Source organism: Coloeus monedula, assembly GCF_965178545.1.
Source record: "Coloeus monedula genome assembly, chromosome: 1".
Taxonomy (NCBI): Eukaryota; Metazoa; Chordata; class Aves; order Passeriformes; family Corvidae; genus Coloeus; species Coloeus monedula.
The window spans coordinates 92,949,190-92,968,626 of record NC_138781.1 but is presented as its reverse complement, the minus strand read 5'-3'; the positions used below and the strand labels follow the sequence as shown (position 1 = coordinate 92,968,626).

General features: G+C 43.5%; 1 protein-coding gene across 2 annotated transcripts in view; it reads left to right on the top strand.

The window, feature by feature from the left end:
- MOCOS (molybdenum cofactor sulfurase) overlaps positions 1-19,437 on the top strand; it is a 216,573-nt gene that overhangs the window by 23,298 nt on the left and 173,838 nt on the right. Inside the window, exons 2-3 of one of the 2 annotated variants that reach the window (XM_082290039.1) lie at positions 10,398-10,487; positions 13,070-13,136. In XM_082290039.1, coding sequence (XP_082146165.1) covers positions 10,398-10,487; positions 13,070-13,136 — 157 coding nt within the window. The remainder of the gene's footprint in view (positions 1-10,397; positions 10,488-13,069; positions 13,137-19,437) is intronic. The other variant, XM_082290040.1, reaches the window with a different exon arrangement.

Sequence of the window (19,437 nt, the reverse complement as noted above, 5' to 3'; positions counted from 1 at the left end):
TTAAGAGGTGAATTGTAGCATGTAAGGAGATCAGAGAGCTGGGCTGGGACTTTTTCAGCAGGACAGACTGGCCTGTGTTTGTTCCTGAAGAGTTCCTCATGTAAAATTAATCTTCAATGATATTAGCATATGAATATTGCAGCTTATGAACCAATACTGTATCTGAATAACTTTCCATAACTAATGCCAACACACTGAATGATTTTGATACTTGTATTAAGAAAAACCCCTACTTCTGGAATATGATCTTATCAAATAGTTGGTATATTATTAGACCAGTGAAGTCGGTTACACACTCCAAATATAATAGTATGTAAATTAAACTAAAAGTTAATTTTACATTTTCCCTGAGCAATGAAACCACGTCCTGATGGATATTGCATTTTAATGTTCTTTTTGGTTGATCATATTATATTTTCTTTCTTCTGTTATTTGCCATAAACAGTATCAATTCATAGTGCTGACAGCCTATATACTAAATACCACAGTGAAACAATGGGAACTGTATTGTTCTCTATATACTGGCAAATCTCTTTGGTTAATGTGCATTCAATAAAGATAAAATAGCAAATGTTATTAAACTGGGTGTCTCGGTTTTGAAAGACAGGTGTCTGCTAAGGAAGGCAGAAGCCCCCCTTGAAGTGGCAGATATAACCCTTTTTCCCTCCAAGTTATTATATTTTGAAATCAAGGGCCTTTAGGCAGAGATGTGGGAAATAGGAATAACAGTTCTTTACTATATATATATATATATATGTATATGTATATAACCAGTCAAACAAAACAACAACAACTATGACAGTAACAGCACACACAAACCCAGTCCCAGCCTTCTCGGCTGTCGGGCCCTTTCCCCTCGGGTGCAGTTCCGCTCGCAGCCGGCAGGGGCGCTGGCGGCTCCCGGTGAGCAGGGCAGGTGCGATGGTTCCCCCGCGGCTGCAGGGGGCGCTCCGGAGCGAGCTCGGGAAACACGCGGGCAATGGCGGCCTGGGATCCCGGGAAGGGAAGGAACAAAGGCTTCACAAACCGCTGGGCAGCCGATCCCGGACTCTCAGGAACAGCAGGCTGGGAACGGCAGGCAGGAGCGGCAGGCTAAAGCGGCAGGCTAGAGCGGCAGGGACGAACGCAAATCCCGGGTGGCAGGCGAGATGTATCCAGATGGGAGAACCCCACGGATGCCCAGGCAGGCAGGGCGAGCAGGGCTACAGCGTAGCAAAAGCTCGAAGCAGCAGCAGCGGGGCAGGGCAGCCACAGCTCGGCCTCCAGCAGGGCAGGGAAAACGGCTTTTGGGGTCCCGGCGTTGTTTCCAGCAGGAAGAGAAGAACGGCCAAAAAAAGAAAGAAGCAGCAGCTCCTTTCTCTGCAGCTTCTCTCTCCGGACGCTCAGAGCGAACTGCCCCCACACCCAGGTGTAGACAAGAAAGTAGCCAGGCCCGCCCCACTCCCTTATTGTCTTTCTTAAGTACAGCTATTTGTCCCCTAGCAACATGCATATGGGAGAAAATTCCTTTAACAGAAAAAAAAACCCCTAAGACTAAACTAAAACCCCAACATTATCCACCCCGAATTTTTTCCCATACTAACATGTTACATGAAACTTAACTTTTTTTTTTTCTTAACCATATAAATCTATGCATTACCCAAATTATATACAAATATACATGCTGATAGTGATACAAGTACAGAGCCATGGGTAGTTCACCCTAAAACAAGGTCCCCTTGAGGTAAGCATCGGGTCTCTCCATCCTTTTGCATCACCCACCAGGTGCAACCTGGTCCCTGAGCAAAAACGACCCCACGGATGGGTTTGTCTTTGCTCAAGGCAGACTTTACCCAAACAGTTTTTCCAAGCATACCTCTCATGTGCACCACTGGAACCTTATCTCCGTCTGTTGTTTGTAGGGGTTCGGATTGGGCAGGGCCTGCTCGGCTGGTGGAGCCTCGGGTGTTAACTAACCAGGTGGCTCTTGCTAAATGCATCTCCCAGTTTTTGAAAGTCCCCCCACCTAGTGCCTTCAAAGTGGTTTTAAGCAATCCATTACACCGCTCAACCTTCCCAGCTGCTGGTGCATGGTAAGGGATGTGGTACACCCACTCTATGCCATGTTCTCTAGCCCAGGTGTTTATAAGGCTGTTCTTGAAATGAGTCCCATTGTCAGACTCGATTCTCTCAGGGGTGCCATGCCTCCAAAGGACTTGCTTTTCCAGGCCCAGGATGGTGTTCCGGGCAGTAGCGTGAGGCACAGGGTAGGTCTCCAGCCATCCAGTGGTGGCTTCTACCATTGTGAGCACATAGCGCTTGCCTTGGCGGGTTTGAGGCAGTGTGATGTAATCAATCTGCCAGGCCTCCCCATACTTGTATTTGGACCATCGCCCACCGTACCACAGAGGCTTCACCCGCTTGGCCTGCTTGATCGCAGCGCATGTCTCACAATCATGGATAACCTGGGAGATACTGTCCATGGTTATATCCACCCCTCGGTCTCGTGCCCACTTATAGGTGGCATCTCTGCCCTGATGACCTGAGGCATCATGGGCCCATCGAGCTAGGAACAGTTCTCCTTTATGTTGCCAATCTAAGTCTATCTGGGACACCTCTATTTTCGCAGCCTGATCTACCTGTTTGTTGTTACGATGTTCTTCATTAGCCCGGCTCTTGGGAATGTGAGCATCTACATGACGGACCTTCACGGATAGCTTCTCTACCCGAGTGGCAATGTCTTTCCACTCTTCAGCAGCCCAGATTGGTTTTCCTCTGCGCTGCCAGTTTGCCTTATTCCACCTTTCCAGCCAACCCCACAGAGCATTGGCTACCATCCATGAATCAGTGTAGAGGTAGAGCTTTGGCCACTTCTCTCTTTCAGCTATGTCCAGAGCTAATTGGACAGCTTTGAGCTCAGCAAATTGGCTCGATCCACCTTCTCCTTCAGTAGCCTGTGCAACTTGTCGTGTGGGGCTCCATACAGCGGCTTTCCATTTCCGGCTAGCGCCTACAATTCGGCAGGAACCATCAGTGAAGAGGGCGTATTGTCTTTCACTCTCTGGTAGCTCGTTATATGGTGGGGCTTCTTCAGCACGTGTCACCTGCTCCTCTTCTTCTTCAGAAGATAACCCAAAAGTCTCACCTTCCGGCCAGTTCGTAATTATTTCCAAGATCCCAGGGCGACTTGGGTTTCCAATTCGGGCGCGCTGCGTGATGAGGGCAATCCATTTGCTCCAAGTAGCGTCGGTGGCGTGATGCGTGGAGGGAACCTTTCCTTTGAACATCCACCCCAGCACCGGTAGTCGGGGTGCCAGGAGGAGTTGTGCCTCTGTGCCAATTACTTCTGAGGCAGCCTGGACTCCTTCATAAGCTGCCAGGATTTCCTTCTCTGTGGGAGTGTAGTTGGCTTCAGACCCTCTGTAGCTTCGGCTCCAGAATCCCAGTGGTCGGCCCCGAGTCTCACCAGGCACCTTCTGCCAGAGGCTCCAGGACAGACCATTGTTCCCGGCTGCAGAGTAGAGCACGTTCTTCACCTCTGGTCCTGTTCTGACTGGGCCAAGGGCTACCGCATGAGCGATTTCCTGCTTGATCTGAGCGAAGGCTTGCTGCTGTTCAGGGCCCCAGTGGAAATCGTTCTTCTTGCGGGTAACCAGGTAGAGAGGACTCACGATCTGGCTGTACTCGGGAATGTGCATCCTCCAGAAACCTATAGCGCCTAGGAAAGCTTGTGTTTCCTTCTTGTTGGTCGGTGGAGACATTGCTGTGATCTTATTGATGACCTCAGTGGGAATCTGACGCCGTCCATCTTGCCACTTTACTCCCAGGAACTGGATCTCTCGGGCAGGTCCCTTGACCTTGCTCTTCTTGATGGCAAAACCAGCTTGCAGGAGAATTTGAATTATTCTCTCTCCTTTCTCAAACACTTCGGTCGCGGTGTTCCCCCACACAATGATGTCATCAATGTACTGCAGATGTTCTGGAGCCCCACCCTTTTCTAGTGCAGTCTGGATCAGTCCATGACAGATGGTGGGACTGTGCTTCCACCCCTGGGGCAGTCGGTTCCAGGTGTACTGCACGCCCCTCCAGGTGAAGGCAAACTGAGGCCTGCACTCTGCTGCCAGAGGAATAGAGAAGAATGCATTGGCAATGTCAATAGTGGCGTACCACTTTGCTGCTTTGGACTCCAGCTCGTACTGGAGCTCCAACATGTCCGGCACGGCAGCGCTCAGCGGTGGAGTCACTTCATTCAGGGCACGATAGTCCACAGTCAGTCTCCATTCCCCATCAGACTTGCGCACAGGCCAGATGGGGCTGTTGAAGGGTGAGTGGGTCTTGCTGACCACCCCTTGGCTCTCCAGCTCGCGGATCATCTTGTGGATGGGGATCACAGCATCTCGATTTGTCCGATACTGCCGGCGGTGCACTGTCGAGGTGGCAATTGGCACTCGTTGCTCTTCCACTTTCAGGAGCCCAACTGCAGAAGGATTCTCAGATAGTCCAGACAGGGTGTTCAATTGCCTAATGCCCTCTGCCTCCACAGCAGCAATACCAAATGCCCACCTGAGTCCTTTTGGGTCTTTGTAATAGCCATTCCGGAGGAAGTCTATGCCCAGAATACACGGGGCCTCTGGGCCGGTCACAATCGGATGCTTTTGCCACTCCTTCCCAGTCAGGCTCACCTCAGCTTCCAAAAGGGTCAACTGCTGTGATCCCCCGGTCACCCCAGCGATGGATACAGGTTCTGCCCCCACATGTCCGGATGGCATTAAAGTACACTGTGCCCCAGTATCAACCAATGCATCATATTTTTGTGGCTCTGATGTGCCAGGCCATCGGATCCACACCGTCCAGAAAACTCGGTTCTCCCGTGCCTCTTCCTGGCTAGAGGCAGGGCCCCTCTAGCCCTGGTTATCATTCTTTCCCTGGGTGTACATGCTCGAGGTACCTTCAAGGGGATCCGACATATCATCCTCCCTTCTGAAATACCTGGCAGCTCGATCACGGGAGGCTGAGGCTACCTTCACCTTAGCGGAACCCCCTCGGTTAGTGCCTCCCTCCTTGAGTTCACGCACCCGCGCTGCCAGGACAGAGGTGGGTTTCCCATCCCACCTCCTCATGTCTTCCCCATGCTCACACAGGAAAAACCACAGCTCAGCTCGTGGGGTGTACCCTCTCTCTCTAGCAGGGGGACGACGGGCTCTGACTTGGGGGCCTGTGACTCGCACTGGTGCCACACTGACCCTCCTCATCTCCTCCCTCATCTCCTCCCTCATCTCCTCCCTCATTTCCTTCCTCATCTCCTTCATCTCCTCTTTGAGGTCCTGGACCACAGCAGAGACATGAGCTTTCAGCGGGCCATTGATCATGCTGTCATAATGCCTGAGCTTGCTGGCAACAGAGCCCACGGTTTCTCGGGTATTGTCAGCATCAATCGTTGCAATGAAGGTGGTGTATTGCGATGGCCCTAGCCTTGCCAGGTTCCACATCATCTGTCCTGTGCACCTGACCTTATCGGGGTCATTATCATGCTGTCCATCCCTCCCAAAGAGTACCTCTAATATTGCCACCTCTCTTAGCTGTTGAATCCCTTGCTCGAGTGTCTTCCACTGCATTCTATGATGGTACTCCTGCATTCTTTCTTTGTGAATGAACCTTTCTCTCACACTCATTAAGAGCCGCTCCCAGAGGGAAAGGGGCCCTGGCTCCCTCACAAATACCTGGTCCACACCTGGGTCCTGGGTCAATGATCCCAGATACCTTGCCTCACCACTATCCAGTTGCACACTTGTGCCCATAAGGTCCCAAACCCGAAGCAGCCAGGTGGTATAAGGCTCACGCCCCCTTCGCGCAATGTCGTTTCGCATAGTGCGGAGACTGTCGTACGACAGGGACTCAGTGATGATTTCTGGCTCTGGCTCTCCTGCTGGTTGTGAGGGCCCTGGTTGTCCATCATCATTAACTGGTCGTACTGATTTGGTCTTACACTTCCTCCTTTGCACAGGGGCGACTGCTGCTGGCTGTGGTTGTCCTTGTGGTTCAGCTGAAGCCTGGACGGTTGTAACATCCGTGGGTTCTACTGCTGCACCATCGGACTCACCCTCTTTGGGGCAGGGAGAGGGCTTTTCACTAGCTGAGGAGGTGTATTCCCTTAGCAATTGGCATATCTCCTGGCGCACCTGGCCCATCTCCTGGCACATCTCCTGGCGCACCTGGCCCATCTCCTGGCATATCCCCTGGCGCACCTGACCCATCTCTTGGCACATCTCTTGCATCCCTTTTGCCAGTACCCCCACCCAGTTTGGGTAGTCCATTTCTGAGGTGGACTGTTGGGCGGTATCAGTCTGTGGGGTGGGGTCTCTAGTGTCTGGGGCTACGTCAGTCTCTGGGGTAGGATCTCTAGTGTCTGGGGCCGTGCCAGGTTCTGGGGCAGGATAGGGCTCTGGGGTAGGATCTCTTGTGTCTGGGGCCATGTCAGGTTCTGGGGCAGGATCAGGCTCTGGGGTAGGAACTCTACTCTCTGGGGCCATGTCAGGTTCTGGGGCAGGATCTCTAGTCTCTGGGGCTGGTGTCCGGGTAGATATCCAAGCCAATCTCAACTTATCCTTGAGTGCTAAATAGAGTAGGCCTATCAGCAGCAGATGGTTAATATTCAGGGGGAATTTAAACCCTTCGAAAATTGATGGGGTGGGCCCGAAGAACTGGTTGAGGGGTTGGGGGAAAACTTCCCCTGGTGTCATTTCCTCACAGAAGGTACCATTGTTAACATAACCCCAAAAACATGTGCTCAGTGTGTGATAGCCGTTTATCCATGTGCCCACATTCCGGAGGAAGCTAAAAACCCATGAATTCCTCACCTTCTCAACCCATAACGCAAGCTGGATAACAGCAATGGTAGCCTTAGTCAGAGGACCCATATTCAAGTAAGGAGCTGCAAAGGGGAAGAATATAGCTACGGCCACATGCCACCCGAACCAGGGTAAACTAGACCACATAGTGCAGCCTAACAAGGTTCCTATATCTGGCACACAAAATAAAGTTCCAAGAACTGTTATTCCTTTTTTTCACCTCTCTCTCTTAATGCCCTCAGGCCCCACGTTGGGCGCCAAGATCTGTCTCGGTTTTGAAAGACAGGTGTCTGCTAAGGAAGGCAGAAGCCCCCCTTGAAGTGGCAGATATAACCCTTTTTCCCTCCAAGTTATTATATTTTGAAATCAAGGGCCTTTAGGCAGAGATGTGGGAAATAGGAATAACAGTTCTTTACTATATATATATATATATATGTATATGTATATAACCAGTCAAACAAAACAACAACAACTCTGGCAGTAACAGCACACACAAACCCAGTCCCAGCCTTCTCGGCTGTCGGGCCCTTTCCCCTCGGGTGCAGTTCCGCTCGCAGCCGGCAGGGGCGCTGGCGGCTCCCGGTGAGCAGGGCAGGTGCGATGGTTCCCCCGCGGCTGCAGGGGGCGCTCCGGAGCGAGCTCGGGAAACACGCGGGCAATGGCGGCCTGGGATCCCGGGAAGGGAAGGAACAAAGGCTTCACAAACCGCTGGGCAGCCGATCCCGGACTCTCAGGAACAGCAGGCTGGGAACGGCAGGCAGGAGCGGCAGGCTAAAGCGGCAGGCTAGAGCGGCAGGGACGAACGCAAATCCCGGGTGGCAGGCGAGATGTATCCAGATGGGAGAACCCCACGGATGCCCAGGCAGGCAGGGCGAGCAGGGCTACAGCGTAGCAAAAGCTCGAAGCAGCAGCAGCGGGGCAGGGCAGCCACAGCTCGGCCTCCAGCAGGGCAGGGAAAACGGCTTTTGGGGTCCCGGCGTTGTTTCCAGCAGGAAGAGAAGAACGGCCAAAAAAAGAAAGAAGCAGCAGCTCCTTTCTCTGCAGCTTCTCTCTCCGGACGCTCAGAGCGAACTGCCCCCACACCCAGGTGTAGACAAGAAAGTAGCCAGGCCCGCCCCACTCCCTTATTGTCTTTCTTAAGTACAGCTATTTGTCCCCTAGCAACATGCATATGGGAGAAAATTCCTTTAACAGAAAAAAAAACCCCTAAGACTAAACTAAAACCCCAACACTGGGGAAAAGCACAATGAAAGTTATTAATGTGTTTTTTTCACAGTGTTATACATATACCACTTTTTTTTCTTTTCTTTAAAAATACAATTTTTTTGAAATAAGACAGCAAGGAAAAACTACATCATAAAAGTGCAGTAGAGATGAAGATATTTGTTTCAGTGCAGTCTCAAAAGATGAGAGATCCCATTTCTTTTTTTGGGCAGTGAGAGAGAGTATGAAACACTGTTCTCTGTTTGCAATTAAACAGCAGCATTAAATATAAAATGAAAGTTTAAGAATTAATAATTTTTCCTTCCTCAGAAAAATTTCCTCACAGATTTTAAAAGTATTACACCCAGAGGAGGAGTTTAAAAAATGACTAGCTGTTTTTTATACTTCCATTTCACAGAACTGCAATATTGTCCTTCATCATGAGCTACATAAGGAATCAAATTTGAAAAACCACTTAAGGGCCTTTGCCTAGAGGTCTTTTAGTCTAAATTGTCTCACAGGAGTGTTGGTTAGGACGGGAAGTGCCTGTCCCTTGTCAGTGGGTGGTTTGCATTTGAGGAGCCTCAGCTGGTTGTCCGGTTTTTGCTTGTGCTGTAGGGCTGTGTAATGACTTCAGTGCTGTCACCATCCCTGGGGTGGAAAGGTCCAAACATGGCAGCTGCTCCCAGAGGAGCATCACCGGGCTGTGCTCCTGGGGCCCATGAGAGCCAAATGGCACCTCTGTGGAGGCTTTGTTGGGAGTGTGTTAGCTGGGGTGGTTCCCTCCAGGACAGCAGTCCTTCCACCTGTGTCTGGCTCAGGGCTGCCTCTTCCCATTCTCAGCTCCAATCCTGCCTTTCCTAGCTCTCCCAGCTAGTGACCGTGGATTTCCTATTGCCCTGACAGCTGTTGGAGCTGGTGGAGACTGTGGCTGTTGCTCTGTGCTTTAGCTCCATCTCAGGGCCTATCTGAGCTTTTGGTGCCAAGATGCAGGTCCTGGGGTGGCCATGGTGAGCATATGTCCTGCTGGACGGAACGCTGTGCCCTTGCTGGCAGAAGCTGTGCCACAGAACCGGGCAGGGGTCTGGCTGTGTCCTGCCATGGGCAGTGTGCCTCTCTCCCTCCAAAGCCCTGCATTCCAGCAGAGCTGAGCAGCTGTCAGGAACTGAGCAGGACAGACCTCCATAAGCATTTTGACCCCTAAGTGCTTGTGTGTGTTGCTTCATACTGATTGGGAGAAACTTCCTAGGATTCTTCCTTTTTAAAAAAGTAAAAACCTAAAAAACCTGTACAGCAAATGAACTGACCCTGGTTTTTGTCCATGCTCCACCTCTTGAAGCGCCCCAAAACACTCGATTGACTTCAAGCCATTATTAAGAATTCTGCTTCTGCTAGGCACTCTTAAGGCAGAAGAGGGCTCTTCTCTTTCGAAAATAAGGGGTGGGCATCTGGATTGGTTTTATTATTAGCACTGCCTCACAGCTTTACCCACTGGACCACTGCTACAGTAATATAATATATAATAATATATATTTCCAAGTGTCAAGGCTTCTCATTTAAAGCTTAACTCAATTTTAAATCCGTGTGGAAAGGAAAGACCTTTAAAATACTTAATAAATTCTAATCTTAATCATATTCATCATTATTAAAATTTGAAATAGGTTGAAATACTTAAGGTAAGTGAAATGAAAAAACTAATAAAGAGCATGAAACACACTGGAGAAATGGAAGAATAATTGCTAAAGATTAAGAAACCTACAATGGCCAAACATGAAAAAGCCTTCATTTCCAGTAAGCATTTATTTAAAAGTTTTGCAATAGCTTAATAATATAAAAGGGGATTTTAAGAATGAATTGAGTGTTAAGTGCAGCAGAGTGGCGAGACATGATTAAATACATTAAAACTTATACTAGTCCTGTCTTTGGGCTTCAGACATGTTTTAGGCTTTGTCGGTTCTTGAGAGAGTTGCTTCACCTGTCAGCAAGGAGACAACATTGCTATTGCTGTTGCTGTTAATAATAATTATTATCATTGTGGTAATAGTAGTTTTCATAATACGTAGTGCCTAGAAGAAGCAAGGCTGAAGACACCAGCTTGCTCAGTTTTGTACAGGCCAAACAAAAGATTTTTTCTCTTCCAAAGAATGTGTAATATAAGCAAGAAAGGAAAGACCTCTTTGGTTTTAATTAAAAGTTATACACAGGTAATCAAAATGTTTGGCTCCTATTGTTTGTTTCATCCTTTTTTTTATTTTTCTGCTAGTGAATGAAGGGTATTTGAATGGTGCACTTCACAATGTAGTCTGTGGGAGAAAATGGCATTAAATATTTTAAAAAATGAAAGTAGTAATTTTATTTATATTCTAGGGATTACTTACCTTGACCATGCTGGTTCAGCACTTTTCCCAGAGAGTCTACTTAAAGCTTTTACTGATGACCTCAGAAAAAATGTTTATGGTAAGTGCAAAGCAACATTCCCATTAGTCTTCTCAATGTTGCATCTAAATCGTACAAAACTGAGTTTCTTGGAAGAGACCTTCTGCAGGCTTTTTAATACTGCTGTAGAGTAGTTGGAAGACCAGTGCTTTTACAAAGGAGGCATAGGCTCTTTGTGTCACCTCTTGCTTCATTCTTCGGTTGCCACAGACGTGTCAATGTTGGTGAAGAAGAAAAATCAAAGGGAGCATGACTGTTGCCTCAGAGTTAGGGCACCAAGCTTGGGATAAAGAAATACAGTGCAGCTATAACCACTGTTCATTCTTTGTGGTTTTTTCCACACAAAATGCAAACTCAATTTCTTATGCAAGGACCAGAATCCAGAATCACCCTCCTTCTCAGCGAGAGTCATCACAAAGAGTTTAGACTGTGACTCAGTATAAACATTTTACTCAGAAAAAAGCTTAGCTCAAAGATCCCAAGTGAATTTAGGCATGGAATAGGTGCTATTCGACTTTGCTCTATTAGACTTTGGTGCCTGCTCAGAAAAAGGATAGGTATTGCCAAAGCAATAATGCACAGAGGAACGTGAGTAAAAGTATCTACAGAATTGTGTAATATCTGGGTGGAGATTTAACTATTGCAGCACCACCTCTAAGTACTTCATCTCCAGATCCTCTACCTAAACCTTTCATTTCTTTCTAATGTTATTATTAGCTGAGAATCACACACTGAGTGTGATTTTACATACAAAGTCAGCAGCATGCATTGTTTAAAAAATATTGTTACTGTGTGAGACAACTTACATTAGAGTGAGTCATGCTCAACCAGAAAAAAATATACTGCACAGTATTATGCTGTAAGTAGTCCCACTGAAGTAATGAAATTTCCTGTGGTATGTTACTATCTGTGGGTCATGTGTCCTTTTTGCTAGTTTTGTGTATTTTTTGTGCTCCCTGTTACACGGAACAAAGGGATTCCTCACTTGGGAACTAGGTACCACTGCTTTACAAGAAAACTCTTGTTCACTCCAGCACTGGCACGCTTGTGCTTATCACCTGGGCTAGCCACTTGAGAGTTTTGGGTAGTTTTCGTTTTCCGTGAGCCATCATGTCATTTTCCCCTTTTCTTTTTTCCTTGAGTGCTGGCAAAGCTGGGATCCAGAGCATGAATTAAGGTTCCACTATAAAATAAGTGTTATTCTTGATAGGGATAGGGTCTTTTTTCTGTTATAACAAAATACATCAATTCGATTACATTCAAGATCTCCTATTCAAGTGCATGCCAGTGATATTAAAATTAATGTTCTGTCACCACAGACATTGTAAAGTGAAATGTATGCACTCTGATCTTAGTTATTTCAAACAACATTGGGCTCAACCCTTTTAATAAGTACCATCTGTGTCAGAAAAGAAAATTAATTTGTGAATCAATGGAGTGCATGTGAATAGAAGTAGTAGTATTACCAGTTTGGAGCAGATTTGCATAGTACCTATAATGCTATAGGAGAACAAATTGTGTGTTTTTATTGGTGTTTTCATCTAAAATGATAACAAGAGCTCCAGTATGGTCAATTCCCTTTTTTTTCAGTTACATCTCATACTCTGAGGACAGTAAATGCTGTATAGAAAGAGTTAATTTAACAAATACAGATGTGAATTAAGGGGGAGTCTCACTTGCAGCTTTTTTATTTTCTTGGTGGTAATCCAAAGGCCCAAAGAACTGCAGTTTAGCTGTTGCATGTGTAAATGAGGGAAAGTAATATAAATGAGAGATAGTCTCACTTCTAAATTGAGAATACTTGAATTGGAAATTACAGAAATGCAACATCAGACATGAAAAGTGTAAGTATTAGTTTTGGGTTTGAGCTCTAAAGTTATTATTTCCAACACCTTCACTCAACAACTTTCAGCAGGGTAATTTTTAAATTTTGGAAAGAGTAGCTAATATTGGAGCCTACTGCAAAAACTGTATTAGTATGGCAATTTTTCTCTTATTCTCTTTCCAAACTGTTTTGGCATGTTCTCTGAAGTATTTGCTAATAAGAAAGTGTGCTGTGCCTGTGTGAATATTGCTGCAATCTTTTTTGCTCAAGAAGATAAAATTATGCCGACTTAATTGTTATGTATGCTTGTTCTGAGCTGGGCTAAGGTGGCTACTAATTTTGCAATAAAATTTATATTTCAATGAATTAGTTGAATTTCAGACTCTAAAAAAACCTAGGATTAATTCTGCTGTCCAATCATGATGTCTGTTATCTCCAGATCCTGTCTCTTTCTTCTTAGCTGCCGCACAAATACATTTATGAATGTGCATTCTGTCTGTAGTCTAGTATGTTTGTGCATATGCAGTTTCATTTTCTTTTTAGGAGAACTGCCTAAGTATTAGTGAGAAATCCAGCTGAAGTTTCCTGTTATAATTGCTTTACCCTGTTGTATGTCCCTTCTCTTGACTAAGGTGCTTCAGGACATTGCTGTGAAGTATGCATTGAATCTTTTTTTTATCATCTTTTGGGCTTGCTTGGTGTAATACTTTGATAAAAGACAAATTTAATAGCAAAATTGTGATTGATGATTAATTTCTGTATCTCTGTTATCTCCTAGGCAACCCTCATAGTCAGAATCTCAGCAGCAAGCTGACATATGACACAATCGAGCATGTTCGATACAGGTAGAATAATCCTTTTCTCAGATGTTATATGATGCACTTGATAGTTTTCTTTTTAGTTAGGCCTGTAGTGTTTTGATGACTTTGATGTGATGCTATTTTCTAAGGGTCATCTGTCATACCTAGAGAAAACACCTCACTTTTAAAACACAAGGTATTTGGACAGTCAAATGTTGGATCATATCAGTTCTTTTTCTCTCAGATGCCCCAATTCTCAAAGTCCTGTAGTTAGTTTAGTACTGTAAGACAACTCCACAGTTTTAATTACAATATAGGACTTGGAATTTCAGAAGAGATTACTAGTAGGATGTTATGGTAAGATAGCAAGGTAGTACGAGGTTTAAGGACATGGTTAAAATTCAGATAAAATTAAATAGAGCATAATGGCTTGTGAGAATTTACAAAAAGCTTATGGGAATGTGTACAGCATGTACTTACTTATTACTTGGAGTAATAAAATACCTTTTAAAGCAGTTTTGGTATAACTTTTAAGAGTAGAAAGTAAAGGTGAAATTGACTATTGGGGCTTCTGAGTATAGGCAAGAAAATGAACTGATTCTCTAAATAAAATACTCCTTTGAAAGTTCAGGATGGAGTGTGCTGAAGGGTACACTTCTTGCCATTGATTTACACCATGATGAAATATACCACTTAGGTACTTGGTTATTCATTTTAGGGATTTGTTTCAGAAAACTCTTGCTATTTTATAAAAGATGTCTTCATCGCAGAATATGGATGCTCTGAGTTTATTTGCCTGCTTTTAATGGCACTCTTAAGGCAAGTAAAGAATGTCATGGATTCCTCTTATTTTATCTTCTTTCTTGGAAGTAAATGTTTCTCCAAAACACGTCACAGAATTCAGATCAATAGCACTGTAATAGCATATAGTTGTAATGAAGAAAATCTGTTTTATGCCTTTCTGCTGCATTTTCTCCCACTGTTTTTATGAGAGTGTAAAAAATCCAAGATTTCTAGTTGGATGCTGCTGCTGGTTAAAACCTGTTTCCCCCTTCCCATTACCTTCTTTCTGGAAAAAGTATATTCTTTTTGCTTCTGCCACAACCCTCTCTTAATGCTGTGCAGGATGACAACCTATTAATGCATGGCCAAGTGAAATGAAAGAGACTACCCATGAGGAATAGTTGTCTTCAGAAGCAGACACTCACAGCCAGTTACAGCAATACCCACAGCCTGCAGAGTCTTTTGAGCAGACCTGTGTGCTCACATGCAGAATTAGCATTCTGATTTCCATTTACTCTCAGTGCTGTTGCAATGTTGCTGTTTCACAGTTCTGCTTATGAAGGCACAGTAGGAAGTGTAACTGTTTTTAGAATAATTACTATTGTATTGTCTGTTCTTCGTTGTTAGGGAGTAAGGAAATAGACTTTCACTGTGTAAAAACCTAGATTACTTTAAATTCAGCTTGTTTTATTTTGGATCTTGCTTTAAAAAAGCTTGTGACTTTTTTAAGGGCAAAATGGGAGATGACAAGAACATACCAGTGTTAGTACTGAGGGGTCTTTTGTGTGTTTTATTGTTCTGGGTTTTTTTTAGATGCCCTCTGCATCTAAATGAACGTTTTTGGTATCATACCTGATAGAATTTGTCATCTGTCCCTAAAGAAATTCAGCCATTTTTAACTCCCAATAAAAATTTAAAAAGCATAGTCGTCAAAAAGGCATAGTCATAAAAATTCAGGAAGAAAATGCCCCAAACCTACTGTCAATAAGTCAGCTATCTAAAATGCAATAAAATTATATTAAAAATCTATACTTCTATGCCATTGCAGCTAATCAAAATAAGCAGTATGACAAGACAGGGAGACAGGCAGCTCTGTCCTGAATCACAGTGCAAAGATTGAATTTCCTCAGCGAAAAAAATTATTCAGCAGGTAATTTTAGAAATCTTAAAATGAATTACTGGCTTGTAATGTGGCTTTTGGCACATGGCTGCAGTCAGAAGTATAGCTTTTTTTTTCAGTGTTTGACTCTAAGACAATGCTGTTTTATTTTTTCAATTATTTTTTAAATTTGACTTTCTGATGTGATGGCACAATCAACTAATTACAAATTAACACAAAGCTTAATTTCAGATTTATATGTGCTGATATGCGTGATAGCAGCATCAGAATAGACTTTCCTAATCCGGCAGTGTACGCTGTACAAAGGTGAATGATTTGGTCTTACCTCCATATCTGCTGGGCAGGGAGAAACCACTCTTAGAATGTGGCTTTGTGAGAGAATAATAATAAATAATTAAATAATTGAGTCAGTGGATGTTTACTCTGATTTAAAAAAATTATAAAAAGATGCTTTACTTCTTGACCAACTCAAGTGCAGTAAGATTAGAAATAACTATTTTATGCTTAAAAACATTGCTTCTCTTTTCTTAATATGGACTGCTGAGTGATTTTTAACATCGTACATTTCTCAACATTAACCATGAGTGATGCTGAGAAGAGGAAGCAAGAAATGTAATAAGCTTTACTGAAATGTATTAAATGTATGCATCAAAAGATTATAGATCGTTTTTATGACTTTACTTATGGATGTATGGCAGTGCCATTGCTCCACTCCCACATAGCTAGAGAGCAGGAGTACAACATCTCCTGATGATGCTGCAGTTAATGTAACTCAGAAATTCATTACACTGAGTATTAAATAACCCTTTTCCCATATGCAAGCATTTTAAAATACTAGATTTCTGAATATTTTAAAACATTGTCCTTGTGAATCTTGCACTTGCAACATCAAATAGTGCAGCAGTGTCTTCTAACCAGAACCAGACTGAAGTTTTAGTGTTGTTTGAAGTTTGTGGTGTGTTTAAGATCTACAACAGGATACTTTTTAATTTAAACACAGTGTTGTTGTAACAGAGTTTTGATGTTCATCCTTGAACTTTCAGGTACTGTGAAGTGTTAAACTGAATCATACTTTGGGAATTCAAATATATATTTAAAAAAAGGCCAGAAATTTCAGGTATGATTTCGGTACCAAGCATCATCTACATCTGGCAATATGTGTATTACAGAAGTTTCTCACTGAAGCTAAAAGGATTGGGCACTTAGCTAAATGGGAACAAGTCAAAATATAGAACCAAAACATGTATTTCTAAAAAGGCTTGTCTCAAAATATGCCATCTAAGTGAACTATAAGAGGAGAATAATCTCTGTGGCCAGTGCATACAAACAAAAACAGGTGCAGCAGGCATGCACAAAATGACTGTAAATGGCTTAGAGTTTTAAAAATGTATTTGTTGCTGTGGTAAAACACACAGGTGGTACCAGATTATGCTAAGGAAGCAGTCTCATAAATGCTGTTTATAATTTCATTTGCATTGTATTTTTAGAGAACATTTCATGATAGGAAGGTAGAACTTTACATTCCTTCTGAAAGCATCATACCTTGCTTATGAAATTGATGCCTTTTCCTGGTCTTAAAATCAAGAGTCATACACGGTTAGAAGGGGAAAAGGGATTTTACCTTGGTATTTATTTTAAGGATCCTGAGGTGCACATGTCCAGGTCATATGCATCGAAATGCACACCACAATCCCCCCCCCAAAAGATCTGGTATAACATTCTGGGTTGTACTAATTAGCATATCTATCAAAGATTCCCCAACTGGAGACTCAAGTGAGCCCCCTCCCCAAGGAGCCTTCCCCTGGATGGTTTTATCTTGGTTTACAGAATGTGTTCTAGAGAGGACCTTGAGGTCTGGGGCACACTGATCCCTAGCTACGAAGCTTCTAAAATGTTTAGTCTCTCAGCTTGACAAACAAGTCCAAGAATGTAGGGAAAATGCACTAGGAATACAGAAGTTGTAAAAAGGTATAACAGGGGTATAAAAGAAAAGGCAAAAAATCTTCATGGCATCAAGTTTCCATTCCAAGTCTTTTTTTTTAACTTAAAACATTTTGAAATGGTGTTACATGCAAGATAGGGATTTTTTCTTAATTCCCGGGTTTAAGCAATTCTGTGTCTGAAAACAGTAATGTTGGAACACATACATACATGAAAATGGGTTGACCTTTCCTACACAGTAAGAAGTAGTAGATACAGTATTTGCTTAGTATTGATTTGTCCTTTGCAAAGGTCATTGACAGGAGACCGTATGGATGAGTGACATCTGAGCGCTGCATCTGCCCTCCTTAATGGCACCTATCAACTTGAAAACCTGGTTTTCAGTCTAGGGTGGTTCAGCCCCTTTGCGTGCTTGTTTCAGAACACCATTTGCAAACGCTGCTTTTCCTGATCCCACTGCTCAGTGGGGCAACTCTGAAATACCACAGGCAGTGAAGTCCAGCAAAAGGTCACTGTGCTCACTGCAGTGACTGCACACATGGCAAATGAGAGAGGCCTTAGAAGATAATTACGAATAATGAATAGGTTTTTTGGAAGAACTTAGGCAAGAGGGGTGATCTTTTTCCTTGTGGTTCATGAAATGATTTAGGCATGCAATTAAACAATCCCAGTGTGCCCATAGTGAGTGGCTGATAACCCCACTGTGGGCTCTGCCCATGTGCTGAGTGATAACATAGCAGGGGCTTTGGTGCAGATGCTTGTTTTTCCGTCAGCCACACCTAGCCTTTTTTACAAAGGACTCCATTTCATAAACATTGTTTCTATGAGTCAATCTATTACTTTTGGTGGGTTTACTTTCTGCAATCCTATGCAAGGTAGTAAAAAGATTCTGGTCAGGGTAACAGGTACTGTCATTTTTGAATGAGTTAGGAGACGGATTTAAGAAGTAAAATCGGTCTGTTTTACTTTGGAACTTTGCTCCTGGACTTTCAGCTCTATTTAATAAATTAATTAATCATTAACTTGATAAGCTGAAGCTTTAGAAAGGAATTTGCTAATGCTTTCTTTTACTCTTCTCGTAGTCAGCTTTATACTTTCATAGTTTGTATGGAAAGTAGGAAAGAAAACTAGTATATGCACTGTCATACTCTGACTAATCTTTGTTGCAAAGAGAGTCAAATCTGTAATGCTTCATTTATTGAAAGAAATAAATATTTCAGTAAAATAAATTAAAATCTGGAGGTCAAAATTGCTAGTTTATGAACAAAAAGGATAAAATGCTTCTGGGAAATTCTGAGTTTTATTAGTATGGGTGGCTAGAATGTTTTGCATAGAGGTCTGAAAAGCACTGGATACAACCTTTACTTTTTTTCTTCCTGATTCAGAAAAAAACCCCTCAGGACTCTGCTTTTGTAATATGGCTGTGACAAAGAAGCTGTGGAGACTAAGTGTAAAAATGATCTTTTTGTGCCATTGCTCTCTAGATAACATTCAGAGTAGGGATAGTGGTACAGGCTTACTTGGATTCAGGCCACCAGTTTAGTTCATATTTTTTTAAATGCACGCAGCCTTGATGCCTCCTCAGCTGCTTTTTGGCAGGGACCCAATGGCTTCTGTGCCCACGGGGAGGTCTGTGAAAGGGCACATGAGCTGATGAATGAGATAGTCCAACTGGAACAAAACACATTGATAAAAATAGTGAAATTTCTCCAATGCAAATTCCTTTTTTCCATTCTCTCAGTCTCTTTGTCTTTTGCAGGATTTATATAGAAGCTTTTTTTCCCCTCCCAAGGCTGTACAATACTTATAGAAGAAATGTAGTGTTCATCCCTCTTCTGGGTTTGCAGCTGCTTTTCCTAAGAAGCAGCATTGTGAGGCACCAGTGGGTGATGTTTCTGGTGACGATTCCGTTGCCTTGGATGTTCAGGGAGCAGTAACATTGGCCTGCCTAGCTGTTGGGAACACTAGCAGTTCCTTTGCCAACTCCAGGGGAGCCTGGCAACTTCATTACTGGCGTACATGATTATTTGTATTTTAAGTAAGGCTTTTGGAAGACCAGGTATTTAGCACAAATATAACTTCTGCCATCCCCTGTGTGCACCTGTTGTGCTTGACAACTTTGTTTTGGCTTCAGTGCAGCTTGGTTTCTCAGTACAAGTTGTGTAGCACTGGAGAGGTGCTCCACCTGAATGAATTCAAGAAATTTTGAAAACCACCTTCAGTTATGTGTGTTGTTCAAAATTCAGCTGATAATTTTTTTCATGTCTAATTTTTTTGAAGTCTATGGACTGTTTCTCTTTTGCTTCATCTGAAACTGACTCAATGATCTTGCAGCAAGAAGTACATGACTGACAAAAGTTTAACCTGTGCTGTTCATATTTTATTTCATATTTAAAATCATAATTTTGGGAAATACTAATTAATCTACTTTTTTAGAAACACAGAGATAATTTATTGCTGCCCCTTTTAAAATAGTCTCTAATAATCTCTCTGTGAAGTTAG